Source organism: Dama dama, chromosome 27, assembly GCF_033118175.1.
Source record: "Dama dama isolate Ldn47 chromosome 27, ASM3311817v1, whole genome shotgun sequence".
Classification (NCBI taxonomy): domain Eukaryota; kingdom Metazoa; phylum Chordata; class Mammalia; order Artiodactyla; family Cervidae; genus Dama; species Dama dama.
Genome location: NC_083707.1, coordinates 56979691 through 56998417, shown reverse-complemented (window position 1 = coordinate 56998417; position 18727 = coordinate 56979691). Strand labels below are relative to the sequence as shown.

At 48.5% G+C, this 18727-nt stretch overlaps 1 protein-coding gene and 1 non-coding gene across 7 annotated transcripts in view; one reads left to right on the top strand and one right to left on the bottom strand.

Moving 5' to 3' along the window:
* Nucleotides 1–18492, bottom strand: part of NEDD4L (NEDD4 like E3 ubiquitin protein ligase) — a 365586-nt gene extending 347094 nt beyond the window's left edge. For 2 of the 6 annotated variants that reach the window (XM_061131038.1, XM_061131046.1), the window contains exon 1: nt 18346–18491. In XM_061131038.1, coding sequence (XP_060987021.1) covers nt 18346–18393 — 48 coding nt within the window. In that variant the 5' untranslated portion in view covers nt 18394–18491. Of the gene's footprint in view, nt 1–13053; nt 13136–17340; nt 17360–18345 lie in introns of those variants that run through there. The other 4 variants (XM_061131047.1, XM_061131041.1, XM_061131040.1 and 1 more) reach the window with 4 other exon arrangements.
* On the top strand, nt 2925–2997 carry TRNAE-CUC (transfer RNA glutamic acid (anticodon CUC)). Its single transcript has one exon. It is a non-coding gene; the product is annotated as a tRNA-Glu (tRNA).
* Nucleotides 18493–18727: the final 235 nt, after the last annotated feature.

Genomic DNA, 18727 nt, shown 5'->3' with positions numbered 1-18727 from the left:
AGACAGCACATAAAAAGCAGAGACATTACTTTACCAACAAAGGTCTGTCTAGTCAAAGCTCTGGACGGTTTTTCCAGTGGTCATGTATGGATGTGACAGTTGGGCAATAAAGAAAGCTGAGTGCTGAAGAACTGATGCTTTTGAACTGTAGTGTTGGAGAAGACTCTTGAGAGTCCCTTGGACTGCAAGGAGATCCAAACAGTCCATCCTGAAGGAAATCAGTCCTGAATATTCATTGGAAAGGCTGATACTAAAGCTAAAATTCCAATACTTTGGCCACCTGATGCGAAGAACTGACTCCTTGGAAAAGACCTTGATGCTGGGAAAGATTGAAGGTGGGAGGAGAAGGGGATGACAGAGGATGAGATGGTTGGATGGCATCACCAACTCGATGGACATGAGTTTGAGTAAGCTCTAGGAGTTGGTGATGGACAGGCAAACCTGGCATTCTGCAGTCCACGGGGTCGCAGAGAGTCAGACACGACTGAGCGACTGCACTGAATTAGTGAATATATCATGATACTTTTGTGATTATTCTTCAATACAGGGCTCAATTTAGAAGTGCTCTTTTTATTGATTACCCCTGCCATTTCTCTGTCAAAACGTCCTATGGCTACTTCTGTGTTATAGGAATGAATCTGCACAAGGAATCTGAAAAGGAAATACCACACTCAAGTTCAGTGTTGTATGCAGTACAATCCAGGCCAGCAACCGGCACACTATCAAGTTTGAAGTCCTCTTTTTCTCCACTTTTTTTTTCTTTCGGATTTTCTTTGTATACATGAACTCTCCCAACAGAAAGCTAAAGATCCTGCTGTTGGCTCACCAAACTCCTAAGCGGTCCCTTTCCAGCAGCACCGGCTTCAGAGTGGAAGGTGTGGCAAACAGGTATCGCCCAGAGAAGCACTGCCTGGATGCGGGAGCCCCAGCATCTTTCAGGACAACAGATCCGAGGGATACAGGACAGAAACTGCACGCTCACCGGATGGGCCCGGCAGCTCAGGCACCAGCACGCTATGAGGCCGGACACAAATATTAACAGGATTGGGGTCCACACAGAGGAATCAGGCCCACACATGCCTATCTCGGGCTCAGCAGGGCAGCCTCATTCAGCTCACCACCCAAAGACCTTAAAATGCACAACCCTGAAAAGCCCAGTGACCTGGCGTTAGACATTCTTACTGCGGAAACCCTGTCCCTGAGGCTCTACCATCCTGGGCCACCAAGGAAGGCTGCAGGGAAACCAGGGAGCCAGCATTAAAACACAGACAGCAGTGGACAGATACCGCAATGCCACACTCTCTTGAACTATGGAAAGCCCTCTAGTCAATTCAGACCATACTAAAACCAACTGATTCTCAGAAGGCCTCCTTACCTCTAGCTAGTCAAGGTATTTTTAATAGTTCTGCTACCTCTAAACCCAGAGTGGTCACGGATGACCCTCCCAATCCCTCCTCTAAGGGATACTCCATAATTAAATCACTGGGAAGCTGCAATAGTTAATATGCACAGGGAAGAAACAGGAATTTATAATTAAATGGAAAATTATAATTTCCCCATTTTACCTGAATTTAACAGCAGTATTTTTTAAAAGGAAAAGATGGTACATGTGCATATTTGCAGGAGAAAGCCAACACCTAGACAATAACTTCTGTGAACTCCCCACTGTAAGACCTTCGGGACTGGAAAATTCGATCCTATGCAGAGCCGAGTATAAATAACCACCTTCCTTCCTGCCTGCTCCAGTCTGGAGCCAGCAGGACAGAAAAAAAGAGCTCCACAATTCAACAAGCCTCTTCCTCTACAGCCTTGTGAGGAACAAAACCGCAGAACTGAAAGGGGCACATCTCCACTGGGACGCCGAAGACCTGGGCTCAAATTCCGACTCTGGCCCTCACCAGGCTCTGAGGCTTTGGTCAAGTCACCCGTGACCAAAGCTAAGCTTTGCTTTTCTCATCTGAAAAACGTGAAAAAGAGTATTGAAGAACCCCACGTGTTTGGTTGATGGATTAAATGAGATGATCGTGTAAAACTGGTACACACTAGAGCCAGGCTTCTGTATCCTGGCACTACTGGTGTTTGGACCCGGGTAAGTTTTTATCCTGGGAGCCTTCCTGTGCTCTGTAGGATGTTTAGCATCATTTCTGGCCTTACCCATGGATGCCAGGAGCATCTCCCAAGTTCTAACCACCAAAAAAGCCTCTCCAGGTATTGCCAAAGGTTCTGGGGCGGGGGGGGGGGGGCGGTCGGGGGGCTTACCACCCAGTTTAAAACCACTGTACCTGGTATTTAGTAAATACTTTAAAAAAGGGTTTCCCCTCCCATCCAGTAGTCATCTGAAACAAACCTGGGGGGCGGGGGCGGGGGTGGGGGGTGATGGTTATTCTAGCATCTTCCCTTTTTCTAATCGGTCAGTAGCCACAGCCAAGGCCTTCTGCCTTCCACGTGGCCCTGGCATCACTCTCTGCCTCCCGCACCCGCGCATGGTCAGTCCCATGGCCACAGCCACCAGCTCTGCCCAGCCAGCTACGGGACCGCCCACCATGGTCCACCTCCCCGTCCGTTCTCTGCTGGCTGTGGGCTGAGCGTGAGCAAAGCAGAGCTCTACACGCGCTCTCACGGCGCCTCGGAGGACACAGTCGCGGTTCCCTGCAAGGTTCACAAGGCTGCTCACAGACAACCGCCTCCTCCTGTGACTTCGGCCACTCAGGCCTCGGGGGTGGCTGCTCGCCACTCCCTGGAGACCTGCCCTGAGACCCCACCGGGTGGTGGTTCCACCCACAGGCTCTGGAGCCCGACCGCCTCGGTTCAAGTCCTGGCCCTGCCACTTCCTGGCTCTGTGACCCTCGAGCAAGTTAGCTAACTTCTTGGTGCCTCAGTTTGCCCATCTGTGAGATGGAGATAAAGGACCCACCTCCAGGACTTCCCTGATGGTCCAGTGGCTAGGATTCTGCACTCTCAATGCAGGGGGCCCAGGTTCAAACCCTGGTCAGGGAACTAGATCCCACATGCCACAACTGAGACCCCGCACGGCCAAATAAATAAGCAAATATTTTAAAAATGTTTTAATTTACAGAATACCCACCTTCAAGAGCTATTGTGAAGGTTTGGCAAGTTAGTTTTTGTCAGATACACACTTCAGCACCCAGCACAGGCAAAGTTCCCAAATTTTAACTACTGGCTTATTTTAATCTAAAACTCGACTTAGATGTCACTGTTCGAAGCCAGACACCAGTTTTTCCACCCAGCTTCACATCCCAGATTCAACTGCCCTCCTACACAATTATCGCTGCTCCCGCACTGACCACAGTGGCTGCTGCTTACGTGCCCGTCTCAAGTAGACCAGACCCTTCCTCAGGGCGAGGGCCGTGTGTCACTGACCATCCCAGTCCCCAGCATAACATCAGGTCTCGTGCGTGTCCACTCCATGCAAGCCGGAATCTCAGACTGGACAATCTCATCGGATCAGCCAGTCCAGAACACAAAACCCTTATTTGTTCACGCCATGCAGACCTCCCCTCCTTTTTCCTAGTCTATACCCTTACTTCAGATTTTCTTAACTATCCTCCTTCCCTAAAATTCCAAGTGAAAAGACCTCCTGCTTCTACAAGCCCCCCCCAGAGTGCAAATACATTCCAAAGAAGAAGGGCACCTTGGATCATTTTACACTGGTTTTTATTTTCCACAGATTTCTTAAGGGGCAAAGAAATCCTTGGAACTGCCATTGCCCAGACCAGAATATCTGCTTGAAATTGTCATTTTGCAGAACGAAGGTCGCCTGGCAAAGAAGAGCAATGTCCTTGTTGCCCAGGTATTAAAATTGCCACAAGTCCGGGAAACTGAGATAAAGTAGGAGTTTGGGATTAACATACACACATTATTAGATATAAAATAGGTAAACAACAAGGACCTACTGGATAGCATAAGGAACTATACTCAATAGCCTGTAATAAACTATAATTTATTACACGTCTCCAAAAACTATAATTGAAAAAATATCAGAGTATATATACATACACACATATATATGTGTATACAACTAAATCACTTTTGATGCACACTTGAAACTAACAATACTGTAAATTAACTATACTTCCATTTTTTTGGGGGGGGCTGCACCACACGACTTGTGGTATACGCGATCTTAGGTCCCCACCCAGGGACTGAACACAGCCATTCAGAATCCTGACCACTGGACCGCCAGGGCACTTCCTACACTTCAATTTTCTTTAATTATTAAAACAAACAAAAAAAGATTCGGAACCTGGGAAGTCCCTCCTCCCCAGAGCAACAGGATATTGCCAACTTTGGGACTTACCAACCCACCTCATCCCATTCATCAAATCGTCCATTATCGGTCACTCCTGCCCCTTCCTGCAATTATTAATCTTTTTATGTCCTAAGACCAGCCTCACTCTAAGAAGACAAGTGTTTGTTACAAAAAAACAATATACAAAATCTAAGACTATGCAAGGGCTTCAAATGGAGAAATAAGGTCTGAGAATCCCAAAAAGTGATTCTTAACCACTCATCAGAATAGTACTTCTCACGCTTGACATTCAGTTCGAAAGGTAAAATATTCTCAAAGGCTCTTTCTGTGCTGACTGAAATTCTTCGGTTCATATTTCATTTATACAAGTGTAAAACTAGGTCTACATCCAGTGATGCTCCTTGCCACCAAGCTGGTTCCTTGGAGTTCCACGTAGCTCTGTGATGTCATGTTTGATGTCTCAATTCACGTCTCCAACACCTTTTCCACTGCAGACAGAAACTTCAGTTCACACCAGCAGGCACACAATGTTTTGGCTTTCTCTGGACAGGAGGATACTGCGGTGTACTGAGTCCATTCTGGTCTTATCCCCTTGGAGTGCGTGCGTGTTCAGTCGTGTCTGCCTCTCTGCGACCCCATGGACTGCAGCACACCAGGTTCTTCTGCCCTTGGAATTTCCCAAGCAAGAATACTGGGATAGGTTGCCATTTTTTTCTCCAGGGGATCTTCCTGACCTAGTGATCGAACCCTTGCCTCTTCTTCTCCTACCTTGACAGGCAGATTCTTTGCCACTGAATCACCAGGGAAGCCCAAGTAGGTATATTACTCTTAACCTAATCAAGACACACCTTTGGATCTCCCCTTCTCCCCTTATTATTAGGTAACTGACTACCTAACTGCTCACCCCAAAACCCTGGGTGGTAACTCCATATACATCGATCAAGACCCAGGCACTTCCTCCAAAATACACACCAAACCCATGCACCTCACCACATGGCACCATGCCCTCACACCCCGGCCAGCCATCACCTCCTGACCAACCAACTGGTTTCCCTGCTTTCTTTCATGTCCTTCCCCCCACAATCCTTTCTCCCTAGAGGCGCTTCACAAATTAGATCCTGCTACTCCTCTGCTTAAAACCCTCCAACAGCTCCCCAACTCTGCTGAGAAAACCCAGCCCTCCGAATTGGCCCCTGTGGCCTCTGTCCACACCCCTGCCCACACACCCCAGGCACCCTGCTTTGCTCTCTGCTCCTCAAGCCTCTGTGTCTGCTATCCACCCACCCCGTCCTCCCGGTCTGGAATATTCTGTCCCCAAACCTCGAGTAGCCATCAACCCCTCACTCAGGTCTCTGCTGAACCCCCATCATACTGGGGGTTCTTGGAGAGCATGGACCCCTCCACGGCACAGGGGGGCACTCTGCCCCCCTCAAGGACGTGAAATCTGCAAAAACGCATCAGAGCTTCTCCCTCACGGCCACATGGCAGAAGCTCACGGCACTCAGCCCACCGAGGCTCTGACTCTGGGAGGAGGAACGCTGCACTTCCCAGCATCAGAAACCACTTCCTGTGTTTGGGAATTCCCACGGCGCGAGTTCCGGGGCAGGCTGGGGCCATCCCCCACGACAGAAACCAAAAGTCTAAGAGGGAGGGGAAACAGAGCCCCCCAGCAGCGAGGCAGTGAGCCCAGTCAGAGGTTCCGGCTGGAGTTTTCCACCAGAGACACAAGGGAGAGTGGGCAGAAAATACGCAGTGGAGCGGGCCTGAGGCTGCTGTCTGCAAGTCCGCCTGCAAGACTGGCTCTGGGCTGGCTTCTAGGAACTTGAACGCACACAGCTCCGTCCTCTAACACAAACGTGCCCCCAATAATGAAGGGTACACCCAGACTGTCTGTGCCAACACCTGCCCTCCTCCTGGGAGCTAGAATTTTAGTACGTGGTAGGCAGGGGGCACTTACACAGCCCATTCCCAACAAAAAGCTTTGGCCCTGGGTCTCTAACGAAAGCCCGGGGAGACAGCATCTCCTCCACGTGGTCTCAGCAGTGGCCGGAGGAATGGAGCATGGCCTGCCTGACGCCCCTGGAGGCGGCCTCCCGGAAGCTCCCCCAAATCTGCTCCGACATCACTCGACACCTTTATTCCTTTACTGATTTCACTTTGCTATCCTTTTGCTGTAACCAACGCTCACTGTGAGTGGACCCATTTCTGGGTCTTGGGACTCCTTCTAAGGAATCACTGAGCCTGAGAGTGGCTGGGAGGACGCCCACCGCAAGCAGGAAACAGGGGGGCTGAGGCAGTTACAGCAAAAGGCGCCCCACCACGTGGCATCCAAGGTGGGTGGGGACAGTGTGGGAGGCGGCGTGCAGTGCCCAGGACCCCTGGGGCCCCATGGGATGCTCCCTACGGGCTCTCTGGCTGCGATTCTGAGTGTCCAGCTTCCCTTCGTCCCTGACCGCGGCCCAGGCCTGACGCTCCAGCTTGACAGGTACTTCTGGGCTTTGCAAAATGCCTTCAGTAAACCCCGTTCTGCTCAAATTCATCAGAAAGGGGTGCTGTTGCTTGTAATCAAGAGCCCCCAACTATCAGAGATTCTGTAATACAAACTGCACTATAAATAAAATTGGAATGTCCAAAGAGGGCCGGGGCAGGCAGAGGGTCCTGTGAGCCCCACGATTCCAGTCCAGAGAAGGTTCTTCTGAGCAGAGTGAGTGTAAGTGCCCTGCTCTCTGTTACCCAAACTTGGTGTCTCTTCATTCGAGGCTATTTTTCAAATCACCTCGAGGCAGAAGCGATGGGATGAGCAGGGCATACAGACCTGTCACTAAGACAGAAATTCCCAAAGCACAGACATCATCTGGATAAGATCACTGGCTGTCATTTACCAGCCCATGGAATTGACTGGAAGGAAAAAAAAAAACAACTGGAATCTAAGTTTTCATGGGAGCAATACTGCCAAGTATTCCACTCAACTGATACTAGCCTTCGGCTGTTGAAACCCCAGACATAGCACCCTAAAGTCTGAAGCTCACACCCAAGCAGGACCCCAGAGGAGGGGCTCTGCCGGTTCCCATCCGCCCAGGTGTGGCTGCCCGAGACAGGGACCGAGGAAGACCCTCCCAGCGGACAGAAGACAGCAGAGCCAGAAGCGGCTGGACTGGCCGAGCAATGCAAGAGCTCCTTGCTCCTCCTGTTCCACCAGCAACCATACCCTGAGATTCCTTATTTGCTCCTTCTCCAAACGGGAGGTTCATTGTAATATCTTGTTCCTTCTTCACTGCCAGAGGCTGGATGGATCTAGTGATCAACTACGTCAGAGTCACCAGACATAAAAAAAAAAAAAGAAAAAACTTCTTTCAGGTGGAAGAGAAGTGGCAGTGTTTCACCCGGAGATCTCTGCAATACTTAAATGAATACTTGGGCTGCCTCTCTGGGGAAAGGGAGCATGCGACTCCATGAGGTCATGGGCATTTCTGAAGGTGGATGAATTATCCAACAGGTGCACTGTGGGGTCATCACGGGGTTCACCCCAGCTCAAGGGCGGGACCAGTAGGGCAATAAAGGTAATCCCACCCCTCCTTCCCATTGGCTGGCTGAGGGATCTCAGATCTCAGCTTCTGTGGGCCAGGGAGACACAACAGAAGATTTCCCGGCTGATTATGGGAACGAGATTTTCTTAATCTTAAGCAGAAAGCCACAGGAAGTGATTATCTTCCCTCTGCAAGTAGAAAAGGAGAACAAGGCTCTAACTGCCACTGGCAGGCAACCTCAGACCAACAAAGGCTCCGGACCAGGCCGGGCTATAGACAGCAGAGTAGTGAAACACAGACCTGATTCCCTGATGACGTCACTGAGCCGGCATGTGTCCTAGGGTCCAGGTGGGAGCGCCTTATAATCAGAACTGAACTAGAGAGAGGAAGGCTGCAGTTGCCGTGACAACCACCAAGAATCTACCCTAACACACAAGGTTGAGATTGGCCAAGTTCAACTTTGGGGAGGATGAGGGATGCGGGGGAGATAAGCGAGGGAGGGACCTACCACCACACAAAACACACTTACCAACTGGAAGATGCATCCTTATTTCAGAAACACTATAAGCCGCGTGGGGAGGGGGATAAAGACACCTCCCAGGCTAGCTGTCACGTGGCATCGGCCAACCCTGTCCTTCCGTTTAGGAAGGAGCCACCGTGAAACATACCCTGGGAAGCACTGAGATTTGAGGGACGGTCCTCAGCTTGAAGGCAAAACAAGGAGGAGCTTCTGGCCACTCTTGTAATTTTTACCTAAGACCATAGCTATGCGTAGTTATCACTTCAATATCTAAACGCTCAATCTAGATAACACCTCAATGCTGCAATTACGTAATGACAAGACCTCTCACTCAAAGCCCAAGAAAACAAAAGAGAGAGAAACAAGTTTGAATTTGATCACAGGCCACAATTTTCACAGTGCACACAGGAGAAAGTCAGAACACTGCTAAAGATGCAGATGACTTCTGTGCAACCACAATACCCTGAAGGATGATAATACAAGCCGTGCGTGTCCATAGTAAAGAAACTGAAATGCCTGCCTTGCAAATTGCTGGGTGAAAAAAAGAATCTGATGTAACACCCACTTTTCCTGAAAAAATAACCAACGTTCTACCTCTCCCCTCCACTTCCCACCTTGGGAGGCTCCTAGAAGGCACCAGGGCAGTGCAATGACCTCAGTGTCCTCGGATCCAAAGCACAAAGCGGGCTGATAAAACATGCTCAGCCCAACAAACACTGTCCATCTGTGGGCTGAACAAGCACTCCCATTTTTACCCAAAGCTTGAAGTATCTACATTTGGGAGGTTTCTTTCTACCTCATTTTCAGACTCACTCTTACGTTAAAGGTGTGTGTGTTGGGGGCGGGGGCGGTGGAAGAGTTCGTTGTAGAAATACAGGAAACATTAAGCAAGCAAAGAAATAAAACCAAAAGTAACTGCAATCCCTTTGCTCAAAGATAACTGCCATCCCTATCACGGGTTGGTTACATTCCTGGTCATTTTTCCTCGGCATAAACACTTTAAACCACAATGGGATTCTACTGTTTTGAAGAAACAGCACACCCACTGTTTTGTAACCTACTTTTCCCACTTATTATATTACTGACATCTCCATGTTATTAAACACTCTTCAGCCTCTCCCCACCCCTCGGCCACCCTCGTGGCTGCACAATAAATAACATTCTCCATCTCACTTCTCCCAGCAGAGAAGGAAAAGCTTTTAGCTCCAGCTTAAATGTTCTCTTTTGCTAATAACACACAGACAATTAAGACCCCTATTTCAAAGGCAGGCAGCACAGCCCATACCAACTTCTTAATTATCAGCATAAACACACTCTAGAAAACACAGACTTCAGCTCCCTCTGGGTACAGTTCCATCCAAGAACCACGTTCGTTCATCCTCGGGAGTTAACAGGCGAGGAGGAGACACAGCCAGTTCAAAGTTTAAAAACCAACTGACCGACTGTAATCACAGCTGCCTCCAATGATCGCACTCAGCATACAAAGCACAAAAAGAATTAAAAGAAACTATAAAAGGAAGCAAACTGATTCTCAGTTTTGCTTTAAAAAAAAAAAGAAACCCATACTCCTTCCCCTTTCCAAACCAAACTTCCTGAGTTGAAGCTGGCGCTCTGATGACAACCAAAGATAAAATCACTGATGAACTGAGAGAGGAAAAATTGGAGGCTTAGAAAAAGCACAGGATTCTTAACAGATTCCCATTCTTCAGGAGGTGAAGGTAGCTGGGAGATTCATAAGTACGCAGAGCTTTGAATTTAGCGGGATACACATACACCCACTTTTTCTCATGAATTGTTAATACTGAGTGCTTACAAGCATGAGAAGTCTCTAAGTAGTGTAGGCTTGCTTTCATTTATCCGGGAAAACCAAAGTGTCTTCCAGCACTAAAAAAAAAAACAAAACTTAATACATGTAAATAAAACACTTTCGATGCAAACAGCTCCAGCTAAACGACAAGAGAAGTTAGTAGAGAGTTTCTTTGTCTTCTGCTATGTTACCTGGGGGGCTTCCCTTGTGGCTCAGCTGGTAAAGAACCTGCCCACAATGCAGGAGACCTGGGTTCTATGCCTGGGTTGGGAAGATCCCCTGGAGAAGGGAAAGGCTACCCACTCCAGTATTCTGGCCTGGAGAATTCCATGAACTCTACAGTCCATGGGGTCGCAAAGGGTCGGATACGACTGAGTGACTTTCGCTAACTCACAGGTTACCTGGGACCCAAGCCTGTCTGCCCCAGAGACATCTAATGTGGTGACCAAAACCACTGAACACATAGGTCACAGGAAAATGGTTTAACTCTGAAGTTTAAAACGTTAAAACAGACGTTCAACCAAGGCCACTCCGAGTGACCTCTGGCCAGGCGGGAGCGCACGGTCCATCTCTTCACTGCTATGTCAACCCACAAGGGCACATCCGGCCTCACAAGATGCTTTAAAAGACACAAGGCAAGAACCAGAATGGCACCGGAGCAGGCCAGGAGAGCCGCGCCGCAAATGAGGCTGAAAAGGGGAGTAAAATTAAACTATGGAAGCTGGATGAACAAAGGCAAGACCAAGAATCAGAGGCGCACACACACCAAAAAAAAGATTCACAAGAGGCACAGCTCAGGCCCTTGCGGCTGTTCTGTAGGGTCCCCTCCCGAGTCTGCGCCCTCAGTCCGCAGGGACCAAGTCACACAGAAGATGGAATGCATCCTTTCCACCTGGAAGACAGGAGTGGCCACGGAGGTGACCTGAGCAACTCAAGGGTCCATTAAAATTTCCCTTCAGGGTTTCTCTGGTGGTTGTTGTTTAATCGCTTAACTCCGACTCTGTGCGACCCCATGGACTGCAGCACGCCAGGCTCCGCTGTCCTTCACCATCTCCTGGAGTTTGCTGAGTCAGTGATAGCATCCAACCATCTCATCCTCTGCGGCCCCTTCTCCTTTAGCCTTCAATCTTTCCCAGCATCAGAGTCTTTTCCAAAGCAAGAACAGTGTACCTGGGAAGCCCTGAGGAGCCCCAGGAGAAGGGCCATGGCCCTAACCAGCGATGGGACTGTTCCCCGGGCAAGTTCCTTCCCCTCCTGAGGCCACCCACCCTACAAACCCGGCCAAGGCCCTTCTACACAGGATAGATCTCACATCGCACGCAGCATTTTACACTAAAAGAAAAGTCACTTTTGAACGGCCCTTTCTTCCTAGTAAACAGGAGGCATAAAAAGAACACAAAACCTCTCAGTGGATGCTTGCCTGCCTGCCAAGAAGTCACCAAGCAGTGAGTCTGATGACAGCAAGAGAATCTGATACCCTCGTCCTTAAACTCGGCCAGTTCTGAATCAATATGGGATTCTGAAATTAGGGACAGAAAGTCGACTAAAGTGTCAAATTTAAGGCTGTTACCCCAGACGTGCTTATGTAATATGGCTTTTCTCACCTAAAACTATTACAATAAAGGCAGCATTCAGGCCACATGGGTTTGGAACAAAGTTTTATAATTACAACGATATCTTACATTTTCATGAAATAAGTGTCCCAGATCCTGACTCGCTGCTTCTCTCTCTGCTAGAACCTGAGCCTCCTTCTTGCCTCAGGAACCAAGAACATCTCCAGCAATTCAATACTTGGGAGTCGTGACGATTATCAGTTCCTTCTCAGAGTCAACAGCAACCCAAATGGAATTATTCAGAAGTCCTTATGCACCCAAGAAGAAAGGAAGTGACACTGGCTCTCAAAAGATCTTTCTTGTGCATTCATATGCTGTGGGGGCTTCTCCCCCAAATCCAAATGCCTGTGCTTCCCTCAAATTTTACTAGGTTCTGGGTAAGAAGAACCTTGAGAAACCTAGAAAACAGATGATTCCTGATACGGCCCACAATGAGAAATATCACTTTGTTTCTAATAAAAAACTGATCTTTTGGGGAAAATATTGTTTTCTAAGTCTAGTTTCTTTATCCTCATCTCTAAATTATCCTCCCATTTCTATATTCCACCAACAAACAACTCCCAAGCCAACAGTAATATCATTAAACAGAAACAGTACAAATATTGCCACCTATAGTTGGAAAAACGAAATATATTTGCTTATACTGTGACCTGGAAGAGAAACAATATAAAAACAGAATGTAATGCTGTCACACTTCTCATGCCCCTCACTAATTCTACAACACTAATACTTATCATTATCTTATGACTGATTCATTATTTCAATCCTCTTTCACATGGATGGTCAAAAGACTGTGTAGTCTGCTTTGTTACCAATTCACAAATATATCAGTAAGACAGAATCACTTATTCCAAGACCAACTGCATCAAAAAGCTTAAAAACTCAAGTTAGGGTCTCTCTTGATTGCTGCTACTTGTCTAGGACCCAAAATTTAAGAGCAGCAGTAAAGCTGGCTTAGATGTCTTAACTCAAAATTAGAAAATTTAATATGATCTCAATCTATCACAGAGGAATTAATCTGTTTCTTCCACAAGTCACACAGGGTCGTGTTTTTACCGTGATATAAACAACTGCATAACACACAAAGGTTATTAATTAGCAGTGAACAGAAAGGTTCTTCCCTTCAGGGGCATGCAGAAGCAGTTCAGCAGGAACTCGAAAGCACTGCTGTGATATAGTTCTAAAACCATTCTTAACATCAAGGATTTCTTCCTTGAGATATTTCATGTTTTTCTTGAGGTGTATCAAATATATTGATGCTCCCAGAATCCCCAAACAGCTTTCCAAGGAAGTTTCCTGGGGATGTGGGCACTCACTGCATTGAAAACAAAGATGCCGGGCACCATTCAATCACTTCCTTTAAGTTGCATTCTGGGAATTTCCTGATGGTCCAGTAGTTAGGATTCCAAGCTTCCACTGCAGGGGACAAAGGTTTGACCCACAGTTAGGGAACTAAAATTCCACAAGCCATGTAGCAAGGCCAAAAATACATAATAAAATTTTAAAATAAAATAAAATTTGCATTCTGCATGGAAAAGAAACTGCAATCATCTGAGGATTCTCATTTGCCACTCTCTTTATGCCTTTGACAAAAAAAATTTTATTCCTTAATGACACTACTTTTCAGTGATGACATAATAAACATTTAATAAAACTAAAACAGAATATACATTAAAATATCAACTGCTTGCAAATTCTACAGACTCCTGGAAGCAAAGAAAAACCTACAGAGAGAATTTAAAACAACGCGTTATATTGAATGAAAAAATATATATATAGTATTTATTTAATATTATGTTAAACAATATATTTAAATAATATATGTTAATATTGTTTACTATATATTAAGATATATATTTAACAGTATATTTAATAATATATGTATTTTTCAAATTGCTTTTAAATGTCACCACAAAACCCATTCTTTTTTTAAGGTTTCTCAAATGCTAGAGGTAAGGACACAGGTGTACATGGGGTAGCCCACGTCCTGGGCAGAGCGCTCGTGGACCAGCAGGGCTAGGCCTGACTCGGGCACTTGGAGCTGGGATGAAGGGACAAGACTTCCATTGCGGGGACGCAGCCTCTCACCGCCTCCTTCAGATCCAGACAGAGCCCACCCTGATTTCCGAGAGCAATCCTGTGCCCGATTTTGCGCAGCTGCAAGGATGGCCTGCACCGTCTCTTAGCCATCTCTTGAAAACACACGGACCACCTTCTATCGATTAACAGTTCTTCTTAATTACTCACACTTGGCTAAGTCAGGTGGCCCAGGCTTCCCGTTTCTCCTCCGCTAATGCCCATTTAAGAGCCTTCCTCTGAGTCCAAGCGCTTTTCTCAAAGAAGAGCAAAAATTTAACTAGCAGTTGACTTAAAATTGTTCACAGATTGGGGGGGGGGGGGGGGCGCGGGGAGGGGCAGTGAATGTTGAAATTGATGATCCAGGGTTATCCCAGGCTTCCAACTAGAGTAATTCAGGAACTCTAAAGCACCCTTGTTTTCATATTTTACACCTCTAAAATAATGATGCTTCATGAAACCAACCGTATATCACAGCTTGAAAGCAATTTTCTTTTTGTAGTGGTGCATGAAACAGCGGTGCATCTTAAACCTGATAGCACCTTGGAGTAAAGAAAACACAACACCCATGTCAAAGGTCAAGCTCATACGTTGTGAAGTGGGAACTATATACCAATGAGCAAGACGACTAAGCCAACAGGGACCAGAGGAGACCGTGGCAACGACACCACAGCCACCATGATCTCAAGAGCCACAACTCAGATCCGCTAACTGCGGCCCGGCGAGAATGCGGCTCCCGTGAAGTCAGAGTTTTACCATTTTCCACGAAAACTCCCGGGCTTTAAAACACGACAGACGGCACTAAGCGGGGTCCCTGGGCAATTCTGACCTGGAGGCCATCAGTTTACAATCCCTTACATGTATGTCCGTCTTACTTTATCCTGAATAATTCAGCTCCGAAGACTTTTCAAGATACTTGGAAGAGAGGGAGCATGTTAAAAACAAGGGTCGTAGACTCAAACTAGGTTCAAATCCCGGCTCTACAACTTAGTCACTGTGAGTCCTTACACAGGTCACTTCACCTCTCTGAGCCTCCACTCCTCATCTGTAAATCACAGCATACCTCACAGGGTTTTTATGAGGACTAAATGAGACAGTAAGCATATAAAGGCTTAACACAGTGCCACAGAGAATATCCTTGTTTGTATAAAATAAAGAGGGAAGGCAACGTACCATCCCGTGTCAGGCTGGCCTTCATCTCTATGTCGTCTGCCTCATTCTAACCACCAAAAAAAAAAATTTTAATGCCATACCTAAGGAAGAAGCTATCAAACTTTCACTCAGCAGAAAATTCCATAAATAAAGGATACATTTTTATGTTGTAATAAAATATTCCAGAAGGTTAACAGCAATATTCACGAGCAGACTTTGCCAAACTGTGCTGCATCTTGCCAAAAAATAAACAAAAACAAAAAAGCAAAAACAAAAAACCACCAAGGAACTAAGCCAAATGCAGAAACTAGTCCAAACTGTTCTGACTCCAAACCAAATCTGATGCTGGGCCCTGAGTCAGAAATTTGGTGAATTTGCTAACCCCTCCAACACCAAAGTCCTTCATCTGATAACAATTTCAAATGTGATTACCTAAATAGGCCTAATTTGGATCTGGTGAATATGAACCATAATTCACCAGAGGAACCCTGGCCAGCAAAGCACAACAAAAAATAAACAGCATGTGTGCTCACACAAGCAAAGCCCGCATTTAATCCCTTTCATTCGACAAGCTGGACAGACCTAGGAACAATGCCCTCTGTCTTGGCATCCCGTGGTTTTCTGGGTTAATGCAGTGCTTCATCACCAGCGGTACCTAGAGCTAAAGCTTCTCCGTGACAGGGGACAACTCAGTGCCCACCAAAGACACAATAATGCTTTTCATCAACCTCCAATGAACACATAAACATACGTCTATGAAATCTGCTAGGGACGAATGCCTATTTTGCTAAGAGATTTATCAGGTGACTCTTCCACCTGGCAATCAAAATATCTTCCTGGGTGATGATGACCCACTGCACACCAACCGTATGAGTGGAAATGCACGCCTTGGGAAGACTGTTTGTTCCACTGGGCTCTCAGATGCTCTTAGATGCTCAAATCTTCCCCTTGTTTTCTAACACAGGCTAATTCAGGAAGACAAAGCAAGCTGTGCAAATTCAACCATTTCTTGTTAATATTCTACGAAGGCAATCCCTGATCTTCCGAAGGGCAACGTGACAGCATGAAATCACCCATAAAAAGCAAATACCATACACACGTGAAGTCATCAGAACCACCTTGCGTTTCTTCCCCACCCCTAGTAGGAGAAACGGAGATGGATGTGACCTGTCTTTTGGAATACAGTGTGTGTAGAACAAATCAGTACCAGCAACTTGGCCATCGCTCAGTCAGTCAATATAATGTCTTCATCACCTCCTGCTATTCCCCATACAGCCCCAAATCCCCCTCCAGCAACATGAAGGAGTGAATTCAGTCATACTATACACATTCATACACACACACACACACACACCCCAATTCTGTTTACATTCCATCCTTCACTTTCACCCTAGACACCAGTTAAGATCACCAGAATTAACTCACCTAGACAAAAGTGGTAAGATGTGCTCTGGGTTGATTCTGACACTAGCTGTAAATGCAGACAAAGCATAAACTACACTGGCATGCATGTGATTCATTTACCCAGTTGCATTTCCCAAAATGCTCATTTAGAAAACATTTTTTCCCCAGGATTTTAAGAGTAATCATGTAACTAAAAAAAAAAAAAAAAAAAAAAAGACCCAAGATGAGAGGCAGCCGTCTTTATCCCCCACTACACTTCCTGCCCCTTTGTTTGGGGATGTGTTCCTCGCCACCTTTCCAAAAGCTCACTGCCAGCCCTCTATTGCTACTAATTAAATGGAGAAGTAGAGAATGGAAGAGAAAGCTCCTCAAAGAGAGAGCACGGAGAGGAGATCCCCCTGGGTACACGAAACAAAGCTACTCTTCATCCATCCCCTCGGTCAACGGCACGGAAATGGGGGTATTTTACAAAAGTCCAGCATGGCAAAATGATCGGAAACGCCAATCACATTACTTGCTTTGCGATCACTCTTTGATAAAATCAATACCACAGCAAGCTTTACCAAGCACCGTTAAAGGAGGGAGGGGTTGAAACGTACCCCCGACACTTTCCCCACCCTAAGACACCTATTCCATTACACACGAAACGCGCGCGCGCGCACACGTACACACACACACACACACAACCAGGATAGGGAGAGAAGCCATAACACTGTCGAGTCTCAGATAAGAGCCTCTCTATTAACCCCACCCCTATCACCAGAGAAAGAGGGGATCTCAGAAAAGAAAGGAGAGGAAAAAAAGAGAAACCCAGAAATCCCTGAATTTCCAGGCATTAACTTTTCATGAAATGCACAACCAGGATAGGAAATACCTCCCCGCTGAGTAATGCCTCATGGGTTGTAAATTCACCTCTCAAAAGGGGAGCCAGACCTGAGCGCGCACCCGGCCAGATGGCCAACCCCTCCTACCTGCTCCATCCAGCCTGCCCGTCACGCCGCGCCGGCGACAGCCTCCCACCCCTCTTTTTGGCAGCGCAACACACCAATAAGGGCCGAGCCTGGCTGGTCGCGAGAGGGCTGAGCAGTGAGTTAGCAGGATCGCCTCAAAAGCGGGGAGTGGGAACCCGCGAGGAGAGAGTGAGGGTAAAAAACAAAGCCCTTTCCAGGCAAGCCGACAGCCTCGGGGGCGTGGCTTACTTAATTGGCTTCATCAATAAAAAAGATCAATGGAGCTTCCTCCTTCCACCCGCCCCAGAGGTGCTGGAACCTAAGGAGGGGGGAAAAAGATGGCAGGGCTGCAAGCGTCCTCCAAGTTTCCAGCAGCACCTGCCACCATGCGGGATCTCCCCCTCCCACTCCAAAGACCCCGAAATGCACACTCTCGGCTTCAGATTCTGCAAGACGGAGGGTCGGACACGCACGGCTCACAAGGTTTCACCCGCCCCCGGTGGGAGCACACAAGCACACACATGCAGCAGAGCACTTGCTGACACCATCACGAGAAAGTTCCAGGCGGGGAGACAATCCAGGTTTCCGCCGCGGCCCGGGGCTCCCCCGAGAGGCGCGGGTCTCTCAAAACGCGACACCCATCATGGACTCCAGGGCTGCAGGGGCGAGAGGCGGAAAGTTGCCCCACGGCCCCGGGAGACGCGGAGCGGAGAAAAGGGACCCGCGGGCGCAGAGCCGCACGCGCCCCCCTCGCACCCAAAGGCGGGGAGCGCCGAGGGAACCCCAGCTCGCGCCGCTTTATTTACCAACAGAGCGCTGTGCCGGGGGGAGGGGACGCCGGGCGGAAGATTGTGAGCACCCTGCCGGGACCCCTGCCCCCGGACGCGCCCGCCTTTGGGGTGCCCCTGCAGGCGCGGGGCGGGGGGAGGAAACGAGCGTCCAAGGGGGTCGTCCCAGTGCCCACCGCCGGCCGCTGCCGGATGGGAACTCCCCGGGGAGTCCCGCGGGGAAGGGAGCGCCGCTCACCTCTTCTTCCGAAAGTCCGTAGACCGGCTCCCCGAGCCCGGTCGCCATGGAGCCGGCGCCCCGCGCGGGATCGGAGGCGCTCCCGGGCGGCCGGGTCTCCCCTCCTCCGCCGCCGCCTCCGGGGACGGACGGACGGGCGCCGCAGGTGAGGGGGCCCGAGCGCTCGCGCCCCGGCCGCTGCCTGCGCCGCTTCCTCCCGGAAGGCTGCGGGCCGTGAGCTCCCGAGAGCGCGCCGTGCAGCGGGCGGCGGCGGCGGCGCGGCGCCCCCGGGCTTCCCTCCTCCCGCGCGCCAGCCGTTCTCCGCCCCTCGCCCAGCCCGCTCTCCGGGCTCTGGAAGCCGGCGCGCCCGCCCCCACGCCCGCTCCCTCCCGGCCCCCGCTCT